The sequence below is a fragment of the Hibiscus syriacus genome, unplaced genomic scaffold (assembly GCF_006381635.1).
Source record: "Hibiscus syriacus cultivar Baekdansim isolate YM2019G1 unplaced genomic scaffold, ASM638163v2 tig00111792_pilon, whole genome shotgun sequence".
NCBI lineage: Eukaryota > Viridiplantae > Streptophyta > Magnoliopsida > Malvales > Malvaceae > Hibiscus > Hibiscus syriacus.
This window is the reverse complement of record NW_024063179.1, coordinates 1,083,588-1,104,815: the sequence shown is the minus strand read 5'-3', so window position 1 is coordinate 1,104,815 and position 21,228 is coordinate 1,083,588. Positions and strand designations below refer to the sequence as shown.

At 35.7% G+C, this 21,228-nt stretch overlaps 2 protein-coding genes across 2 annotated transcripts; one reads left to right on the top strand and one right to left on the bottom strand.

Moving 5' to 3' along the window:
• The first annotated feature begins 132 nt into the window (after positions 1-132).
• LOC120170779 (guanylate-binding protein 3-like) lies at positions 133-6,189 on the top strand. The gene is made up of 14 exons (XM_039178645.1): positions 133-544; positions 1,228-1,389; positions 1,482-1,547; positions 1,629-1,772; positions 1,926-2,039; positions 2,434-2,535; positions 2,689-2,874; positions 3,045-3,134; positions 3,211-3,345; positions 3,440-3,562; positions 3,911-3,996; positions 4,116-4,728; positions 4,848-4,925; positions 5,107-6,189. Exons 1-14 carry the CDS (start codon positions 287-289, stop codon positions 6,139-6,141), a joined length of 3,192 nt encoding a protein of 1,063 aa, XP_039034576.1. The 5' UTR covers positions 133-286; the 3' UTR covers positions 6,142-6,189.
• An 878-nt stretch (positions 6,190-7,067) lies between these two features.
• On the bottom strand, positions 7,068-10,867 carry LOC120170740 (receptor-like protein kinase HSL1). Its single transcript, XM_039178623.1, has 2 exons — positions 8,052-10,867; positions 7,068-7,962 (listed from the first exon to the last, which is right to left on the bottom strand). Exons 1-2 carry the CDS (start codon positions 10,654-10,656, stop codon positions 7,571-7,573), a joined length of 2,997 nt encoding a protein of 998 aa, XP_039034554.1. The 5' UTR covers positions 10,657-10,867; the 3' UTR covers positions 7,068-7,570.
• Between the last annotated feature and the right edge of the window lie 10,361 nt (positions 10,868-21,228).

Below are 21,228 nucleotides of genomic sequence, written 5' to 3'. Positions count from 1 at the left end.
AATTTCGAGGATAGTTTGGGGATATTTAGTGAAATTAACCCAATCAAGAATAACCTTGTAATTTTACAGACCGTTCCGATTAGCCTATAAATGAAGCCTTAAACAACCATTTAACCTTTTCCCTCTCCGATTTTAATCCTCACTGTCAGTGGACTGGAAACAGCAGCAATAAAACATAGCAAAAAGCCAAAGCCCCCAAATAAAATCTTAAAATTAACAGCAAAAGAAACAAAGCTAGGAGAGCTCAGAGAGAAAATCAGCTGACCCGCGGAGGATCTTAGCAAAGATGATGAAATATTTTGGTAGAGGGAAGGACTCCGCCGCTGATGTGTCCCCGCAATCATTCAGTCATTCAGCGTCTCCGTCGTCGGCTTCTCCGGTGACTGGTCCCGCTAGACCGATCCGATTGGTGTATTGCGACGAGAAAGGGAAGTTCCGGATGGATCCGGAGGCTGTTGGGGCTTTGCAGCTTGTTAAGGAACCAATTGGAGTCGTTTCGGTCTGTGGCCGGGCTCGTCAGGGAAAAAGCTTCATTTTAAATCAGGTGATTTTCATTTCTTTTTTATTCTACTTGTTGTAATTGTGAAATGGAAAAAGTTTTATGTTCTGTTGATCCTTTCGCATGTGAAACAATGAAGTCTAGGGTTATTTTTCCTTAGAGGAGTAGAAAAACGTTGTAAACTTATGGTTTAAGCGGGACCGAATGTGTAAATTGTGATCAATTGGAGGGATTTTTGGTGCAAATTTACTGTGTTTAGAAGCCTTCATTCATTATAGCTGTAATGGGAAACTATCAACATTAATTTAAGTTTATCTTAGTGTATTTGAGTGGAGATTACTAACCATGTAAGTAATGTACAATTGCTAGAAATAGAACATTGGATATTATGATTTGTAATTTTGAGTTTATAATTTAAGTGAGTATGAGTATAGTGAAAATTATATAAGGGCATAGTAGATGTGAATTTTACTACAAACCTTAATCTTATGAAGTGAGTCTGGCCAGCTAATAATTTAGCTGGCTTAACGTTTCTTGTTTCCTTTTATTCTCAATTTTTGTAAAGCATAAATTATATAGTTATTTGTGGTATTACGTTTGAATATTGTACATTTGTAAGTGATGTTCTCTCTATTGAACTTTGCATGTTATCTTCTTTTTATTAGCATTTTGATTTATATTGTCTCTTTTACATATGAGATGGCTGTGCATTCATTTTTGTGCTATAGCTTCTTGGAAGGAGTAGTGGATTTCAAGTAGCATCAACTCATCGACCATGTACTAAAGGGATTTGGTTGTGGAGTGCACCGTTGAAGAGAACTGCTCTTGATGGAACTGAGTACAATCTTTTGCTATTAGATTCTGAAGGAATAGATGCCTATGATCAAACGGTTAGTTTTCACTTACTTCTCATGGGAATGGATTGGTTATATTTATTGTTTTGCTTATTTTGACTTATGCTCTTATCTTGCAAACTTGATAGGGAACTTACAGCACTCAGATATTTTCCTTAGCTGTCCTCTTATCTAGTATGTTTATCTACAACCAGGTTGGCTCTTTTCTTTTCCATTTTTAAAGAGACATATCCGTTTGAGTGGCATGTTAATAACATTATACTTCTAATACTCAGATGGGAGGCATAGATGAAACTGCATTGGATCGTCTCTCTCTTGTCACTCAAATGACGAAACATATTCGAGTCAAAGCTGGAGCAAGAACAACCACTGCTTCTGAACTTGGGCAGTTCGCTCCCATCTTTGTTTGGCTTCTTAGGGTAATATTTGATTACATACAGAAATATGCGCATGCTGTCTTATTATTGGTTATTACATGTTTGGCTCTTGAATATGGATGTGAGGAGCTTTCTTTTGGTTGTAAGGTATACTTTTCCCAGTACACTTTTGTAAAATATTTGTCTTACTTGCAGGATTTTTATCTGGATTTGGTGGAAGATAATAAAAGAATCACTCCCCGTGACTACCTAGAGCTTGCTTTACAGCCGATTCAAGGTAGTGGGAAAGATATAGCTGCAAAAAACGAGGTAATTCTAACAGGGGTTTTGATTGGGGAGTAAAAGAACCCAATATAGATTCTGTGGAGGCGTGATGAAATAAGGTGCCTTAATTATTAGCGTGCAAATTTTATTTCTCTGAGTTATATTATCTGCTGAAGTTAAATATCCCTGTAATTCTAGTTAGGGTTTTTTTCCTTTGTATTTTCCTATTTGCATTGCTTTATTCATGAGATTCATTTCTCCCATGTTTATGATGAAGGTTATGAAGAACTAAGTATTTGAATTATTTTTATCTGTGATAGATATTCCTTTTCAATGATTAGATATTCATTTTTCCGATGTTTATCACAAAAGGTATGAAGAACCAAAGTGTATGAAATTCTGTGATACATGTTGATTGTGCATTGTTATTTATTGATAGATCCGAGACTCCATTCGAGCTTTATTTCCTGATAGAGAATGCTTTACCCTGGTGAGGCCTTTGAACAATGAAAATGATCTCCAAAGACTTGATCAAATTTCGGTTAGTATGTAACGGTTTTCATATGTGCCGTCCTCTCTCTTTTCTGTACTATTCTTTTCTTATTTTTTGTCCACTTGCTATTTCACTGCTGATTGTGGCTTTTATATTTGGCATGCATCATTTATGTACTAAGACCTTAGTTTTAATATGTAGATTGACAAACTGAGACCTGAATTCCGAGCTGGGCTTGATGCATTGACAAAATTTGTTTTTGAGAGAACAAGACCAAAGCAGGTTGGAGCTACTATGCTGACAGGGCCTATTCTCATTGGTATCACAGAATCTTATCTGGATGCTTTGAATAAAGGTGCTGTGCCTATAATATCTTCCTCATGGCAGGTTAGTTGCTGTTCCCAGGACTTGCTTCCAAATACATTTTTAATGGCACTGAGAGGGTTAAAGAATAACCTTGATGCTGAAACAGTAACAGAAACATTCCAAAGCCTAAAAAGCATAACAGTTTCCTCATTTTCCTTAAAAAGGATTCTTATCAGTGTTAGTTCATATAGAGTGTGGAAGAAGCTGAGTGTCGAAGGGCATATGATTCTGCTTCAGATATTTATAGGTCAACTTTTGACCGCACAAAGCCACCTGAGGAAGTAAGTGATGCTTTTGTCATAATTGTAAGATGGTACTTTGGATAATATTTAATCATTTTAATTTTTATGGTCCTAGGCAGCATTGAGGGAGGCTCATGAAGAAGCAGTTCAAAAATCGCTGGCAGAATTTAATGCTAGTGCTGTAGGAGTTGGTTCAATGAGGAAGAAATACGAGGAGCTTCTACAGAAATTTTTCAGACAAGCATTTGAGGTATGGAGTTACTCAAATGCTACATTGTTACGTTTTATTTCTACATCTTCGAAGTTCTTGGTAAGCATTGAGTTATGGATTGGTCATTATGCAGGATTATAAAAGGAATGCATTTATGGAAGCAGATTTGCAATGTTCAAATGCTATCCAGAGCATGGAAAAGAGATTGAGAGCAGCATGCCATGCTTCTGATGCAAGCGTAGATAATGTTGTGAAGGTAAATGGTCACTGTCTAGTTGCACAATTTTTCATGCATTGACTTCGTTCTAATTCTGGAACTTTATTTCTACTCATCAACTGCTGTTTTTAAATGATATTCCTGATTTAGCTTTTGTATCACTAAAATTGTGAGGATGAAGGGTATTTTAATCAACCAACCTTAATGAAGTTATCTGTTTTTCACTTTCTGTTTTGGTCTTAATTTATTGCCTTTGTATTTATCCCATATGGGAAGTTCCTTTCATTTTCATTTTATACCAATGAAGACAAGCTACAGAGTTGCTTTGTGGCATAAGTATTTTCCATAGGACGAGTTTCATTGGGTTTATTAGAATGTCATAAGCAGGTTCTTGATGCTCTTCTGTCCGAATATGAAGAATCATGCCGTGGCCCTGGAAAATGGCAGAAACTGGCTGTATTTTTACAGCAAAGGTTTGTATCAATATATATGTATAAATACATTTCTTTAAGATGGTTGTATCATGTGTGCTTTGTATTAAGTTTCTATTTTTTATTAGTATTTTACCTTGTCTATGCTATTAAATTGTCAGCATGGAGGGGCCAATATTGGATTTCACCAAGAGACATATAGATCAGATTGTATCTGAGAAGAATTCCCTCGTATTGAAATGTCGTTCAATTGAGGACAAGATGAAGTTACTTAACAAACAGCTGGAAGATAGTGAGAAATATAAATCTGAATACCTGAAGCGTTATGATGATGCTATCAATGACAAGAAGAAGATTGCTGATGAATATGCAAGCCGTGTGATTAAATTGCAAGGGGATACCAGTTCACTGAAGGAGAGATGTTCTAGTTTAATGAAATCACTGGATTCTGCCAAGCAAGAAACACTAGACCGGAGAAGAAAATATGATCAGGTGCTGTCAAAGCAGAAAGCCAAAGAAGATCAGACCGCCTCAGAAATTGAAGTGCTCAAGTCCCGGAGCACTGCTGCTGAGGCAAGGCTGGCTGCTGCTAGAGAGCAATCTGAGTCTGCTCAAGAGGAGGCTGAGGAGTGGAAAAGGAAGTATGACTTTGCTGTTAGAGAGGCAAAAGCTGCTCTGGAGAAGGCAGCAATTTCGCAAGAGCGGTCAAGCAAGGAAATTCAACTTAGGGAAGATACTCTGAGGGAAGCGTTTTCACATACATTGGCTGAGAAGGTGCTGTATTCATTCTCCTTACTTTCACCCGCACCTTCTTGTTCACTAAATCACATATTATGCAAATGTAAGATGCAGCATGGAAATGTGATTTGTTTATCCGCTGATGAACATTGCAGGAAGAGGAAATAAAGGACAAGACAGCAAAGGTTGAGCGTGCTGAGCAGTTGGTAACAACATTAAAGCTAGAATTGAAGGTGAGATTGTTAAATATATGCCCATGTGATTCTGTATGTGTCTATGTATTATGCTTTATATCTAGTGCATTGGAACACGATTACATAGAGTTGTTGATTATGATTTATAAGAATGATGTAGGCTTAGATTAACATCATTTGCAAAACTTTACAGTATTTAACAATGGGTAATGGTTTGCAGGCTGCTGAGTCTAAAATCAAGAGTTATGATGCCGAGATATCATCATTAAAGGTTGAAATTAGGGAGTTAGTCGAGAAGCTAGAAAATGCTTACACCATGGCCCAGTCATTTGAGGGAAAAGCAAGGATTATGGAACAGGAGAAGATCTATTTGGAGCAGAATTATTCTTCCGAGTTCGAGAGGTTTGCAGAAGTTGAAGAAAGGTATAGAGTAGCCGAGAAAGAAGCAAGGAAAGCGACAGAGTTAGCTGATAAAGCACGAGCAGAATCAGCGGTTGCTCAAAAGGAGAAAAGCGAGATACAGAGGGTAGCAATGGAAAGATTATCTCGAATTGAGAGGGCTGAGAGACAAATTGAGAACTTGGAGAGAGAGAAAACAGACTTGGAAAATGAACTCCATAGAATTCATGTCTCGGAGATGGATGCTGTTTCTAAAGTTGCATTACTAGAGGCAAGGGTGGAAGAGAGGGAGAAAGAGATAGAGTCATTGTTAAAAACAAACAATGAGCATAGGACTAGTACAGTCAAAGTACTTCAAGATCTTCTTGACTCTGAACGTGCAGCACATGCAGATGCAAATAACAGGGCCGAGGCCCTTTCTCTTCAGCTACAGGCTGCGCAGGCAAAACTTGATTCATTGCAGCAAGAGTTAACTTCGGTTCGTTTAAATGAAACTGCATTGGACAGTAAGCTAAAAGCTGCCTCCCAAAGAAAGCGATTCAGGACAGATGATGAAGTCGGGGTGGGATCTGTTCAAGATGTGGACATGAGCGACAGAATTTTGAGAGCAAATAAGAAGTCCAGGAGCACAACCAGCCCCCTGAGACATTCACATTTAGAAGACGGTGGGTCGGTATTCAAAGGTGATGATGATGACAACCAGAATCTACAAGACGACTATACAAAATTCACCGTGCAAAAACTCAAGCAAGAACTCACGAAACATAATTTTGGCGCTGAGCTGCTTGAGTTAAGGAATCCAAATAAGAAAGAAATCCTCGCCCTGTACGAGAAATGCGTACTACAGAAATCTTGATAGTTTGTTTTCGGTTCGTATTATGACTTTGTAATCTACTTTTTATTTGATATGAGTTCGAGTTGATGAGGTGAAAGTTTTACTTCATAAATTTGATTTGAACTGGTTTTACTTTCAGGATAAGGTTTGTGCGTGCATATATAGGCATGGGTATTTGATTGTGACGCAAGGTGTGACTTCTGCACTTCATATTTGTATCTCAACTCTTAAACCTACTTCGGAATATTATAAAAGCTTGATTGTACCACTAACCTCAACTTGTTTCCCAATGATAAGGGAAATCTCACAAGTAAAGACCATCAAATGAGTGATGTTAAATCTCAAATTTTGTCATTCTATAATTTGTATTTCATACGGTTTGATGAACTCACATATCCAGTCCAACTGTTTAGGCATCATATTTCATCTTATTATCCAACATTCAGGGTATATGATTAAATAACATTGGTTGTAGCTTACCTATTTTTTGTTACATTGGATACAAATTATTCATAAAGTATGCATTTGTTAAATTTGATCCATGAATATTTTAATATATATCCATAAATTAAGTACATACACTTGGACAAAATATCTTATATATATAAACGATTGGATTATACTTGCACTCACTACAAAATATACATGGATAGACGGAGGGGTTGGTTGCTCTACTAAAAATTATCATATATTTTAAATATCTTTCATTGATAATATATCTTCATTCCACTTAGAATTTTAAAAATTTATCCTCTTAACATAAAATTATACGTTTGTCCCTTAAAATATCACAATATATGCTTTAAAATAAAAAAAACCGTCGTCGCAGTTTTATCATTCACACGTCGACCACTGCTTTATAAAATTTATTATCCCAATGTTTGATTATCAATGTCCAATTCCCTTGGCTGTTACAAAACCAGAAATTTGTCATATCCGGCTGTTTGTTGGTAGACAAGTGAACATGCAGAGCTTTCTAAATTATGTTTGACAGCAAAACTTGGCCTAACTTTGAAACAAACAAGAGACCTGAGTATATACTATTAGTGTATTATATATTGTGGCCCATTGTGTTGGGACTTCTTGGTTCATCTCAATACACCTGTTTCATGTTCAACTTTAATCGCAGTAAACTAGTAGCAACTACTCGCATTGAATCCCGATTAAGTTCGGAATCGAGTCTAGTCGGAACTTTAAACAGATACGAACTCCCCTGATATTCTTTTCTCCGTTAATGAGACTCGAACTCGAGATTTTTTGGTGTGCATCTGGCTCCATTTTCTCTTTCACTGTGAACATTTCATCCCCTACTCTCTTTTCTTTCCCACTAAAACAAACCTGTAAAGCAAACATTGAAGTGGACAATGATTGGAAAAGCAAGGAAAAACTATTGGGCGTGTGTATCACTTTGTGGCCTTGTTCTTGCAACAAGCTATGGGGAGATCTTTTCTCAAGCTACACTTCCTTGATCCAAGCCGTCTTCGTAGTAATACGGAGTCAATTTCCCATCCTTTTTAGTACCCTTTAGTTGGTTCTCGGCACCGGCTTCTTGCAGCATCTTGACTACCCTTCTCATCGATGGGCGGTTGATCGGGAGCGGACTCGTACAGACGAGGCCGATGTTGAGGACCTTGTATATTTCTTCTTTGAAGCAAGGATCGAGTTTGGAATCGACAACATAGTCTGCTCCTTTCTGATCTAGAGTGGTGCAGACCCACTTTACAATGTCCTTCTCGCCGAACCCTGGGTCGATCGGGAGTCTGCCTGTGACCAACTCGAGTATCACTACTCCGAAACTGTATATATCACTCTTCTCGTTCACTCGAAGAGTATATGCATACTCTGCACCATAAGTTTTCATACACAATTTAGTTCAGATTAACATAAGATGATCAATTTCAACATTTATTTTAGACCGGTAATCAACAAACCTGGAGCAATGTAACCACAAGATCCAGCAATGAAAGACATAGACTTGGCAACCTTTCCAGCTGCATCGACCACCTTAGCAACTCCAAAATCGGCCACTCTAGCGCCAAAATCCCCATCCAACAGGATGTTATTGGACTTGACATCTCTATGCACAATCGGGGGCACACAATCGTGATGCAAATACGAAAGCCCCTCGGCTGCATCCAAAATGATCTTGTATCTCGTCGGCCAATCGAGCAAACCACTTTTGCAGCTATGCAACAAATCACCCAAGCTACCATTCGGCATGTACTCATACACCAAAAGCTTGCAATCCCGAGTGGTGCAAGAACACCACAACTTAACGATATTCTTGTGCCTAATCTTCCCCAATGTCTCAACCTCCGCTTGGAACCCATCATCCCGAACAGGAGACTCAGCCTGAGCCATACCCTTCTCTATATCGACATTGTCACAACCCTTTTGCACACCTCCCCAAAGCTTCTTAACAGCAACGGCCTCGCCGTTACTAAGCACGACCTTGTAAACTTTCCCTGAAGCGCCTTTGCCGATCACATTATCCTCATCAAGACAATCCAATATCTCATATTCACTAAAACCCAGTTTATGGAACGACATCAGAGTCCACTTTGATTTATCGATGGCCTTAGCTTTCTTGTAGTTCCTGTACTTCAAGTAGAACCAAACCACACCAACAATAAAAACCAATGCAGCTAGAACAAAAATGGATCTAAGCAACCATACATAGCCTTTATGTTTATCTTCATCCCTCTTATCACATGAAACACTAAAATTCCCACACAAATCAGGGTTCCCCAGGAAGCTGTTCTTGTACGCCTCTTTATCGAACAAAGGCGGTAACTCACCAGATAACAAGTTATCCGAGAGGTTAAGCTGATTAAGCTTCAAATTCTGCAGACCCAACGGAATTCGTCCGGTTAACTGATTATCGGACAAATCGAGATAATTCAACACTGATAAACTCCCTATTTCATCAGGAATTTCCCCGGAAAACTTATTATCGGCTAAGTTCAACTCGTTTAGCTTCTTCAACGAATCGATCCCACTCGGCAGCCCACCTTCGAGTTCATTCCCTTGAAGATCAAGAATCCCTAGTCCATCAAGCTTCACTATGCTTTTAGGCAACACCCCATTGAACTTGTTGTTACTTGCAGAAAATTTAGCTAATTTACCAACTAAACCGATTTCTTCAGGCAATGATCCATTAAACTGGTTCCTGGATATAATCAAAAGGGACAAATTCTTAGCATTTGCAATTGATTTGCCAATGTGCCCAGAGAACGAATTATTAACAAGCTCAAGTAAATAAACATGGGGGAGGCCCCAAAATCTGGTGGGTATTTCGCCAGATAACTTGTTGTGGCCGAGTCGGATGCGGTTCAGGCTTCGACATTGCTCTAAACTCGACGGTATTTGACCAGAAAACGAGTTGTATATCATTAGCATCTCTTGTAGTCTCCCTTTCTCGCATAAACTGGGTGGGATGGGACCGGTGAATTGGTTGCTGGAGACGTCGAACCATCGGAGCGGTGAGATCTTGCCGAGATTCTGTGGTAACTCACCGGTGAGTCGGTTCTGAAAGATTCTGAGCTCGTACAGAGCTGGCGAGTCAGCAATACTTGGCGGTAATGTTCCTTCGAATTTGTTGGAGTAGAGGTTGAGACTTTCAAGTGACAGCCGAGTCAACTCGTCCGGGATCTTTCCAGTTAACCGATTCATCGACGCGTCGAGAAGTCTAAGATTTGTCAAATTCGAGAATCCGCGAGGCAACTCGCCGGTCAACGAGTTGTTGTACAGCTCAATCTGAACCACACTAACCAACTCCGCGAGCGAACTCGGTATACTCCCCACCAAATGGTTAATCGCCAGGTCCAAATCATTGAGTCTCTTGAGTCGCCCTAGCGAGTCAGGAATCTCCCCGACTAAATTACACTCAGTAAGCCACAAAATCTCCAAGTGCGTCAAGTTCCCAAGCTCCGGCGGAATCCGACCCGGACTAAACGGGTTGTACGACAAATTCAGCATTCTGAGAGTACTAATGTTACCCAAAAAAGCAGGGATTGTCCCGTCTAAGAGATTGTACACGAGAGACAAAACCTCGAGCTTCTGGAACCGTCCAAACGACGCCGGAAAGTCACCGGAGATATTATTGCCGGTTAAATCGAGGTATTTCAAATTAGGGAGGTCAGCCAAAGTGTGGGGCAGATCACCAGTGAGGAGATTCTGAGAGAGATCAAGGTGAACGAGGTTTCGGCACGTGGAGATGTCGGGTATGGTGGAATTGATGTTGTTGTAGTAGAAGCTAATGTAAGAAAGGTTGTGGAGGCGACAAAGGACGGAAGGGAAAGGGCCGGCCAGGTTGGCGTTGGAGAGGTCGAGGGAGGTGACTGAACCAGAGGCGCCGTCGCATGAAACGCCGTGCCAGTTACATGGGGTGGGATCACGTGAGTTCCATGAGGAGAGGGCGGAGTCGGAATCGGAAAAGGAGGATTTGAGTTGCAGAAGGTAGAGACCTTCTTGGTTGAGGGAAAGGGAAAGCGGAAAGGAAGTGAAGAGGAGAAAGGAGAGGAAAAGAAGAAGCATTTTCTTTTTCGAGGTGGGGGTAATGGGTTAAGAGAAATGGGGTGTGAATATATTTGAGCTTGAAGTGAAGAGAGAGGGATTTGAGTGAAGAAGAAACTGTTATTCAGCCATTAGAGAGACATGGAATGAATGAATATTGCATCAATGAGTGAGCATGAGAGACGGATTATTACGAAGAAGAAAGAGTGGGATGTGTTATGACGTGGATATCTCTCTTTATTGTTGTCCATTATACAAACAGATTTATGATTGTATAAATATATATGCATGCTGTCCAAAATTCTGGACAGTAGACAAATTTAAAATTAAATAATAATACGGAATAGACACAATTAAAAATACTATAAAATATAATATTATTGATTAAGCAAGACTTAAATATTATATATTCCATAATATCTTAGGTTTAATTGAAAATGTTATAAAAAAATTATAACATTTGTTATGCTAAATTTCTTTTATTAATTTTTTGAAAGTTAAATTTTTAAATTTAGCCAATGTTTATCTTAATTTTTTTTAAAATAATTTGTATAAAATATATATTCAAAAACTATTTGATAAATTGTTTTTAAAATATATTTTATTAACAATAAATTTTAAATAATAACAATGTATAGTTAAAAATAATTAACCAAAAATCAATAAAAGATAATTTAAGTGAGACAAAGAGAATAATATTTTAAGTTGTATTCAACTGAATATATTATACATTTTATAATATTTTCGGTTATAGTCATTCTCTATCATTTTTTAAATTTTAAATTAAACTGTGTTACAAAAGAATTACTCGCATGCCGTACGAAAGAGTGATAATTTTGGGTAAATTAACCTATAACTCGAAATTAAAAAATAAAAAATTCTATTCGATTTGGTGATGCGTCTTCTAAGTTTATAACGTTGAGTGAATGCTTGTCATCTTCCCTCCAAGAATCCTCACCAATTTTGTGAGAGAGAGAATGGAAGAGGTGGTTGTAAATTGCCCAAGCTGAGTTGGGGACAATCTCAGTAATTACTGTTACTGTTCAGACCCGAACATCAATGGATCGAAAGAGAGAGAGAGAGAATTTATGGTAAAATTATTGTCTCCAACTATACTGGCACAGATTGCATTTTGGTCTCTGTACTTTTAAAACGAGTATATCATATAGAGATTAGCGAAGTCGTCATTTATTGCCTTTATTTTGGGTCATTTTGATTTGTAGTTTTTGAAATAAATGTAATGGATAAATCATGTAGAGGAGAACCCTGATTCTATTTAATGGTTCCAAGTGCCCTATTTCTCCCAATCTTTGTGAATTTAATGGATAAATCATTTTGTTTAAAGAACATTATTTTCTTTATTATCATTGTATTTTATTGATTGAGTTTGTTGAGAAATAGTTTAATAAGTTAGTTTGTTACAATTTGTTAACATTTAGTTTGTAAAATAGTTACTTTTATTAGTTTGTATAAATATAGTATTGTACCAGTATATTTGAATATAAGATTGAGGAATTCTTTTACAGGTGTTTATTTTAACATGGTACCAGAAGAAAGGTCTCGATCATTTGCTCGACCTTTGTGACTTCTTTGTTTTTCCTTTTTTGTTTCTTTTTTTTTTCTTTCCTCATGGATTTTGTTGATTTCACCCATCCTCTTTATCTTCACCCATCTGATATGTCTGGAACAATTTTGGTTTCTCGTCAATTAACTAGGATTAAGAATTATAATCTCTGGAGTCGTTCGATTCGGATTGTGTTGTTGGCTAAGAATAAATTAGGGTTCATCGATGGTGATTACGATCGTAATGATTTTGGGGATATTCTTCAATCGCAATGGGTTCGCTGTAATGTGATCGTTCTTTCGTGATTGCTAAATAGTGTGAGTGTTGAGCTTTTTGCTGGTTTGGTGTTTGATTCTACTGATGCGTTTATGTGGAATGATTTGAGAGAGCGGTTTAGCAAAATTGATGGCTCTCGTATTTTTTTCTTGCGTCGTGATATTGTTCTCCTTACTCAGGGAGATTCTTATGTTTCCACCTATTATTCACGTCTCAAGCTTCTTTGGGACAAATACAGTGTGTTGGTGCCTGCTTCTTCTTGCAATTGTATCGAGTCTCGGCAGGTTTTAAACCACGTTCTTCAACAGCGCTTATTTCAGTTCTTAATGGGTTTGAATGAGACCTATTCTGCAGTTCGGAGCCAAATCATTCTTATGGATCCACTTCTATCAGCCAATCGTGCTTATTCCATAGTCATACATGAGAAATCGCAGCAGTGTTATTCATCCGATATTTCACTTATTTTTTATTCTACAACAATGTATTCAAACTCCTCTATTGTTTGTCGTGCGCGATACAATGGTGTATGTGATTTTTGTAAGATTCGGGGCTATAAACGTGAACAATGCTATATGTTTAATGGTTTTATTCCTGATTTCAAGTTCATAAAGGGCAAGAAGAATTCATCTGCCATGATTGTTAGTTCTGAGCAACCTAATTCTACTTATGACACCAGTTTTTTGTCTACTCCTTTAGCTTTGATTTTTACGATAGACTAGTACAATCGACTTTTGGGGCTTCTTCATAAAGATTATTCTCTTGAATCTAGTGATGTTGTTGTTGCCAATTTTGCAGGCATGGTTAATTGATGGTTTACCTGCTTCTGAATCCAATTCAGTTACATAGATTCTTGACACTGGTGCTACAGACCATATGTTATCTGATCTTTAATACTTGAGTAATCCTGTTGCATGTTCTTCACGTTTTGTACATCTTTCGAATGGTAAAATGCTTCTAATCACTCATATTGATTCATATTCCTTTGATTATGTTCATATGTTACATAATGTTTTATATGTGCCTTCACTCACTCATAATTTGTTGTATGTTTCCAAATTAACCCTTGATTTAAATTATGTTGTTCAATTTTATCCTGATTTTTGCATCTTTCAGGATATCTCCACTGGCAAGATGTTGTGGATTAGTAGGAAACGAGGAGGTTTATATATTCTTGAGTCTTCTATTTTTTTCTGGTTCTGCTTCTAAAGTTTCTAGTATGTCATTAAGTATTTCATCTCATTGTTTGTATTCTATTGTTAATAAAACTTCAATTTGGCATGCTTGGCTGGGTCGTGCTTATTTGTTGAAATTGCATCATATGCCTTTGCTTGCTTGTAAATTGGATTATTTTATCATTCATTCTTGTTGCTTGTTCCTTAGCCAAGCAGGCTCAATTGACTTTCCCAATTAGTCAGTTTAAGTTTGATATTCTTTTTCAGTTGATTCATCTGGACTTATACCCATAGCGGTCATAGATTATTTCTTACAATCGTTGATGACTGCACGAGAATGACATGGGTGTATCCGTTGAAGCTCAAGTCTGATACTCTTATTTCTTTAAAAAGGTTTTTCTCCTTGGTTCATAATCATTTTCAGGCTTCTATCAAAATAATTCGTAGTGACAATGGGTTTGAATTTTTTAGCATAGAGTGTTCTTATTTTTTCTCTTCTTTAGGAGTTGTTCATCAGTCTTCTTGTGTTGACACCCCTCAGCAGAATGGGTGGCTAAAAGGAAGCACAAAAATTATTGGAAGTGGCCAGTGTACTTTGTTTTCAGTCTCAAGTACCTATTAAGTTTTGGGGAGGGGGTGTGTTTTAACTGCTTATTACATAATTATTCAACTTTCTTCTGTCGTTCTTAATTGGAAATCTTCTTATGAACTGCTTCATCACCAACCACCTTCTTTGTCTCATTTAAAAGTATTTGGTTGCTTGGGTTATGCTAATAATACTAAGCTTCGTGATAAGTTCTCTCCTAAAGTTGTTTCTTCGGTTTTCATGGGGTACTCTGGCACTCAAAAGGGTTATTTGATGTTTAGTCTTATCTCTAAGTCATTCTTTATTAGTAGGGATGTTCGATTTCATGAAAGTTCCTTTCCTTTTCATTCGCATATGTTATCTTCCAGATTGTTTCCCTATCATCCCTTTGTTCCTGATTCTGAATTTTTTGTTCTTGATTCATTTTCTTCAACTGATATTTCTTCTGGTCATTATAGTCATCCTAGTTTATCTTCTCATCAGTGTAATTAAGTCAACTCTTTTAATGGTCCTTGTAACACCTCAAACATTGGATCAATAATCCAAAATGTAAGAAATTAAAATTTAATGGTTTAAGTAGAATAATTGAAAAGTTTAAGGACTAATTTTGGAAAAGTTATTTAGGACTTGATATCAGAGTTGGAATTTTGGAAGGGCGTGATGCTCTTTTCAAAGGAAGGATTTTTATCTTCCCTTATAAAGGATATAAAGTACTTGTGGATTGAAGGGAAAAAAGAAAATATGGAAACCTTAGTTATCTTCTTTCTCCTTGCTCGTGGAAACCATTTCAAAGGTGAGTTGATTTCCAGTTGTTTGTTCATTGAATTTTTAAGTTGGTTTTTATTCCTTGGGTAATATATAAGCTTAAGGAAATCTTATGGTTGAGTAAAACTAAAAGATTGATGAATTATAGATAAATTTGAAAAATGGGTTTTTAAGGGATATATTGATATGGTTTAGTTTTTGGACTTCTATTGATAAATTTGACTTGTCAAAGGCCTAATTAAGGAGTTAGAAAGATTAGAAATGATTGAGAACATGTTTGAAATTATGTTATGATTTTTAGATTCAAGTGTTCTAGTGAGATTTTGAATATTTAGGAGTGTTAATTTAAGATAAGTTGGTCTTGATAAGTAAAGTTGAGTTTAAAGGCACTAAAGGAGATTAAAGTAGGAGATTTGGGTATGTTTTGGTTAAATTTTGAAATGGAAACGATAATTTATGGGCAAGGGTATCGGTACAGGAAGAACACTACCGATACTTCAAGGCAAAACTAGTTTGAGTTCGAGGATCAATATCGACACTGATTGAAGGAGGTATCGATACTGAAATGGGGGTATCGATACCAAGGGTAAAGTATCGATACCATTATCAAGTTTGAAGTTCCATAATGCTAAAGTGGTATCGGTACCGAAGTGGGTCTTAATACCATATAATGAAATTATCGGTACTGTAGGAGAAGTATCGATACTAGTGCGCTTGAAATGATGAATTAAGTGGTTCTGGCAGCTTAAGTTGTTATGATTGGTTATAAGCATTATGAACTGCGATATTAATTTTTAATTGTTCTTGTGTAGACATTGAACAAAGATAAATTCTGGATAACTCAACGTTATAGATTATCGATCTAAAGTGATAAGGATTTCGTTTAGGACTTAACTGAGGCAAAGGTGAGTGCAACTCATTTGTTTTATATTAGATTTGAGGACGACTTGCGATAAGCAACCTCAGAGTTTTCGATCGAATACCTTTCTATTTCTTTTATGTTCTATTTTTACCATGTTTTATTCAAGTTATTATACTTAAACTATGTTTTAATGTTTATATGTACATGATTATGAAAATGTGACATGTGAATATGTGTATACGAAATTACTCGATGTGAAAGTGACTATGTGAATAAGATATACTTTGAATAATGAAATGATATATAATTGTGTGGTTAAAATCCCAAGGTATATGTATGATGATTAGAGGTATAATTGGCATGCCAAGAGTCGAGGGTTCTATGTGGTTCTTCGGGACAAAACTATGTGGTCCTTCGGGACAAATATGTGGCACTTCGGTGCAATTATGTTAGCTGTGGTGACAACATTAGTGCACAACCTCAATGTACTCAAATACCTAGAGTTCTCAGTAGTATACATTAGGCATTTGAAAACAAAGTTATATACAACGAACCGTGTACAAAAGTATAAAATTAAATTAAGTATGAAAGGTTTCTATGAAATGAATAAAGAATTTGTGTATAAAGTTTTATTTAGCTCGTACTTGCCTTACTAAGTCATTGACTTAATGTGTGATTGTTTCACACGTAGGTTTGAAGCCATATGAAAGTTCAAGCTAGTCGAGGACAACATACTCCCGCGAATATCATATCAAGACAATTTAAATGTAGGTATCTTGTAAATTTGTAAAATGTTGGCATGTACTACAAGTTTAAATTGAAATGCTCTAATATATTTTGTAGATTTATACTTTTTGTATTTATGTGAATTATTAAATATTAATGTGAGTTTTTATTATTTACTTTGATTCAAAGATACCTCCGTTTTAATACAAATAAAAGTTAAAAATTTCCCATACTGTTAAGAGTCAATGTTTTGAAAAGTCAATGTGACACATTGGATTCATATCCGGATTGGGTACGTGTTAGGGGTGTTACAGTCCTCGTCATGTGTCTCCTACACCAGTTTCTTATTATTCTCCTAATGGTGTTGCTCCAATTGATCAGGTTGTTAGGAGATATTCTTAGATGTTAAAGCCTCATATTTGGTTGAATGAGTATGTTTCCTGCCAATCTTCCACCTCCAGTTCTTATCATATTTCAAATATTATTTCTTATTTTCATCTTCCTTTACATACTCAATCCTTTATTTCTTCTACTTCTATAATTAAAACTACTACTTATAATGAGGCTTTTCAAAACCCTTTATGGATTAAGGCCATACAAGAGGAAATTCAAGCATTGGAGTCAAACAATACATGTTGTGTGGTTCCTTTGCCACCAAGAAAGGTTCCCATTTGATGTAAATAGGTGTACAGGGTTAAATATCGGTCTAATGGTGAGGTTGAGCGCTACAAGGGGTGTTTTGTTGCGAAAGGTTACAACCAGCGAGAGAGTGTAGATTATGTTGAAACTTTCTTGCCTGTTGCCAAACTTGTTACAGTGCGTATTGTTTTAGCTTTGGTTTCTATGTATAATTTGTCATTGTTTCAAATGGATGTGTATAATTCCTTTCTTCAAGGCAATTTGGTTGAAAGCAACTACCTGAGGGATTCTGCAACCAGGAGGAGAACACAGTTTGTAGGCTGTAAAAGTCTATTTATGACCTCAAACAAGCCTCCAAGCAGTGGAACATGAGTTAATTGAAGCCTTAATTACCGCAAGGTACATTCAAAGTAAGTTTTACTACTCACTTTTTACAAAAAAGAGAATGAACAAACATAGTGATCATGCTTATATATGTTGATGATTTGTTGATTACTGGTAATGTTGCTACAATGATAAATGAATTGAAAGGAATCTTACATGCTAATTTCAGAATGAAGGATTTATGAGAGCTTAAGTATTTTATTGGTTTTGAGATACTTGGATCAAGTGAAGGGATTCTGTTAAACCAAAGGAAATATACACTATAGCTCATTGAAGAAACATGATTAGGAGGGGCCCAAACATATTTGCACTCCTATGGAGCAGAATATTAAATTCACTACTACTGATTATGACTCTTAATTGTATGAAAGTACTGAGACGAATATAAATGATGAAATATTGCAGAATGAAAAAGAAGTCTTACAAAGGTTAATAGGGAGATTAATCTATCTTACTCATACAAGACCATATATTACTTATGTGGTACATCATCTAAGCCAGTTCATGTAGCAGCCCAAAAGATCATATTTAGAAGCAGCACTTAGAGTGGTTAAGTGTTGAACTATGTTTTGATATAACAATTTATGGCAAAATGTTTTTGGACTTGAATTGAATTTATTCAAAGTTTTCGAAAAAAAATTCAAAGTCCATTTAATTTGGAATCGAGCACAAAAATATTTTATGAATAGTATTGTACTATATGAATAGTACTGATACTGTATAAATAGTATCGATATTGTGTGAACAGTAATGATGCTAAAAAACAATGAATGTAAAATGGGTATCGATACTGCTACAGTGTATCGATACATTGCTATAGTAATTTCATCCCAACGGTTAAAAAATTTGAATTTAATGAAGGGGTATCGAGACACCTTGATAGTGTACTGATACACCCTGTTACGGGGAGCCTATTTTTGTAGAAAAAAAACCCTAAATGGCTCCAAAATATCTCCAACGGCTATATACGACTTCAAACTCATTCCAAGCTATAAATACAAGCTAAGGACACTTGAAGAAATAAGAGAACAACTATCCAAACAATCAAACACAAGAGAAGAGCTTTTTATTCTTATTTTTCTTTCTCTTGTAAATATTTGTTCTTGTGAGCTTAATTCTTGTAAATATCTACCTTAGAGAGGTTTTCTTGTTTACGTTTCTTATCCTTTTGTAAAGGGGAAAGGTTCTAGCTTAGCCCATGTAAAAGCTAGGGAAATGTTCTAGTTTATCCCATGAAAAACTAGGGAGTTGTAAATGTTATCTCTTTGTCCTTAAAAGGAAAGAACAAATTAGTGAATTTGTTGGAAAATCCTTGGTGAGGAGCTAAGGTAGTGAATGTAAACTTGGTTGAGAAGTCGAACCACTATAAATTGCTTGGCAAATTTCTATTTTTCAATCTCCCTACTCCCTAAACACAAAAATCGTTCCAGCCCCTCTTTGCAAACCGATTCGGTTATCGATTCAAGCTTCCGAAAATCCCAACAATTGGCATCAGAGCCTAACTCGTTAAGAAGGTTTAACCACCTTGAGACGATCCTAGAAGACGCTCTACCAATTCCCGACACAACCGAGAAGATGGCTTCCACCTTTGGCTCGTTCCACATGAAAGACTCCCTACCAATCAACAAGCCTCTATACTTCAATAGAGCCAACTACCATCATTGGAAGAAATTAATGAATATATTCATCTAATCCAATGATCTTGATGCATGGGAGATGATCGAGAACAACTACTCTTCTCCAAAGAAGAAGGAGAAGAAGTGGAGTGACCAAGAACGGAAGAAAGCTCAACAAAATGCCAAGGCCATGCACATGTTATTTTGTGCATTTGGTCTCGATATCTATGAAGGAGTTTCTTCTTGTTCGAGTGCCAAGGAGCTTTGGAATAAGCTCGAGGAAATTCATGGAAACAAGAAAGAATAACCAACAAAGGTGGTGTCTTTAATGGCTCGTGAAGAGCCTGAGGTATCTTCTTACTCATATGAATTTAATTCATATTCTTTTGATGAGTTACAAGATACTTATAATAGGTTGTATTTGGGATTTGAGACCATAAATTCCAAATATACGAAATTAATTTCAAAACTCAAAAATGAAAATAAATCAATTTTGAAAGCTAAAGTTGATTTTGAAAATCAAAATGAAATTTTGAAAAATGATTTAGAGTTTTCAAAAATCAAAATAAATGATTTAGAAAAAAGAAAATTTTGATTTAAAATTTAAGCTTGAAAACTTAACAAAAGAAAAAGAATTAATTTCTAAAAACAACCTATTATGTTTAAAAATGGCAAAATGCTCACATTGTCATTACCATGGTCATAAGGAACATACTTGTCCTTTGAAGAAAGAAATACGTTTTAAAATTAGACAAGTATGAGTTCCAAAAAGAACAAGGGGCATTGAAACTAACGTTTAAGGATCCAAAGAAATTTGGATACCAAAATCTACTTAAATGACTATTGTAGGTGTGTGGGAGCAATGGTGATGAAGATGACAAAATCAAGATGCTCTAGCCAGACATGAACAATGAATGGGTAACCTCTAAGCTTAATACTTTTGATTTTGATTATTTGGTTGCTCATTTTAGTTTAAGCATGCATAAGTTTTGATTTTAAATAATTATTTATTATTTTCTCATGTATGTTGAAAACAATTGGCATGATGAACATTTTAAAGTTTTAATAATCATAAGTTTTAGTTCATCATAATTAATTTTGGTCAAAATTGGTTTTAATTCAAATGACATCTCTATAACAATTGATATCAATTTTTCAAATGCTTTGATTTTACATATTTTAAAATTTTTGACCTAAATTAGAATGTTTATGCATGCGGTTTAAATGAAAATGATATCTCTCTAACAATTGATATCAAAATTTTCAAATGCACAACATTTTTGAAAAGCTTTATGCATATGCACTTAATTTCAACAATTGATATTGCATAAAGTATTTTAGAGTTGGATATATTGAATTTCATGTGCTACTAACATGTTTGTTATTCTTTGCTGAAATTCAATTTTAAGTGTCAAGATGTTAAAAGCTTAATTTTGTTTGGAATGCATTTATTGAGGGGGAGCTTTGATTTTTCAAATTTTAAGATAAAATTTAACACTTACTCTCCAATGTTATTTTAGAACTTCAAAGATTGAATTATTTTTGATATAACAAAAAGGGGAGAAATTTGGTTTGAAAAATTGAATTTCTTAATGAAAAAAGGGGAGCTTAACATTTTCATATATTTTCCAACAATTGATATCTTTTTAACAATTGATATCCTTTTGTTAACAATTGGTATCTTTTTCATTAAACATTTTATTAAGGGGGAGTTTTGCCAAAAACAATTTTTCAAATGTTTTGTTATATAAAAAAGGGGGAGATTGTTGAACTATGTTTTGATATAACAATTTATGGCAAAATGTTTTTGGACTTGAATTGAATTTATTCAAAGTTTTCAAAGTTTACAAAAATAATTCAAAGTCCATTTAATTTGGAATTGAGCACAAAAATGTTTTATGAGTAGTATTGTACTGTATGAATAGTACTGGCACTGTATAAATAGGTATTGATACTGTGTGAACAATAATGAATAGTACCGATACTTTGTGAACAGTACCGAT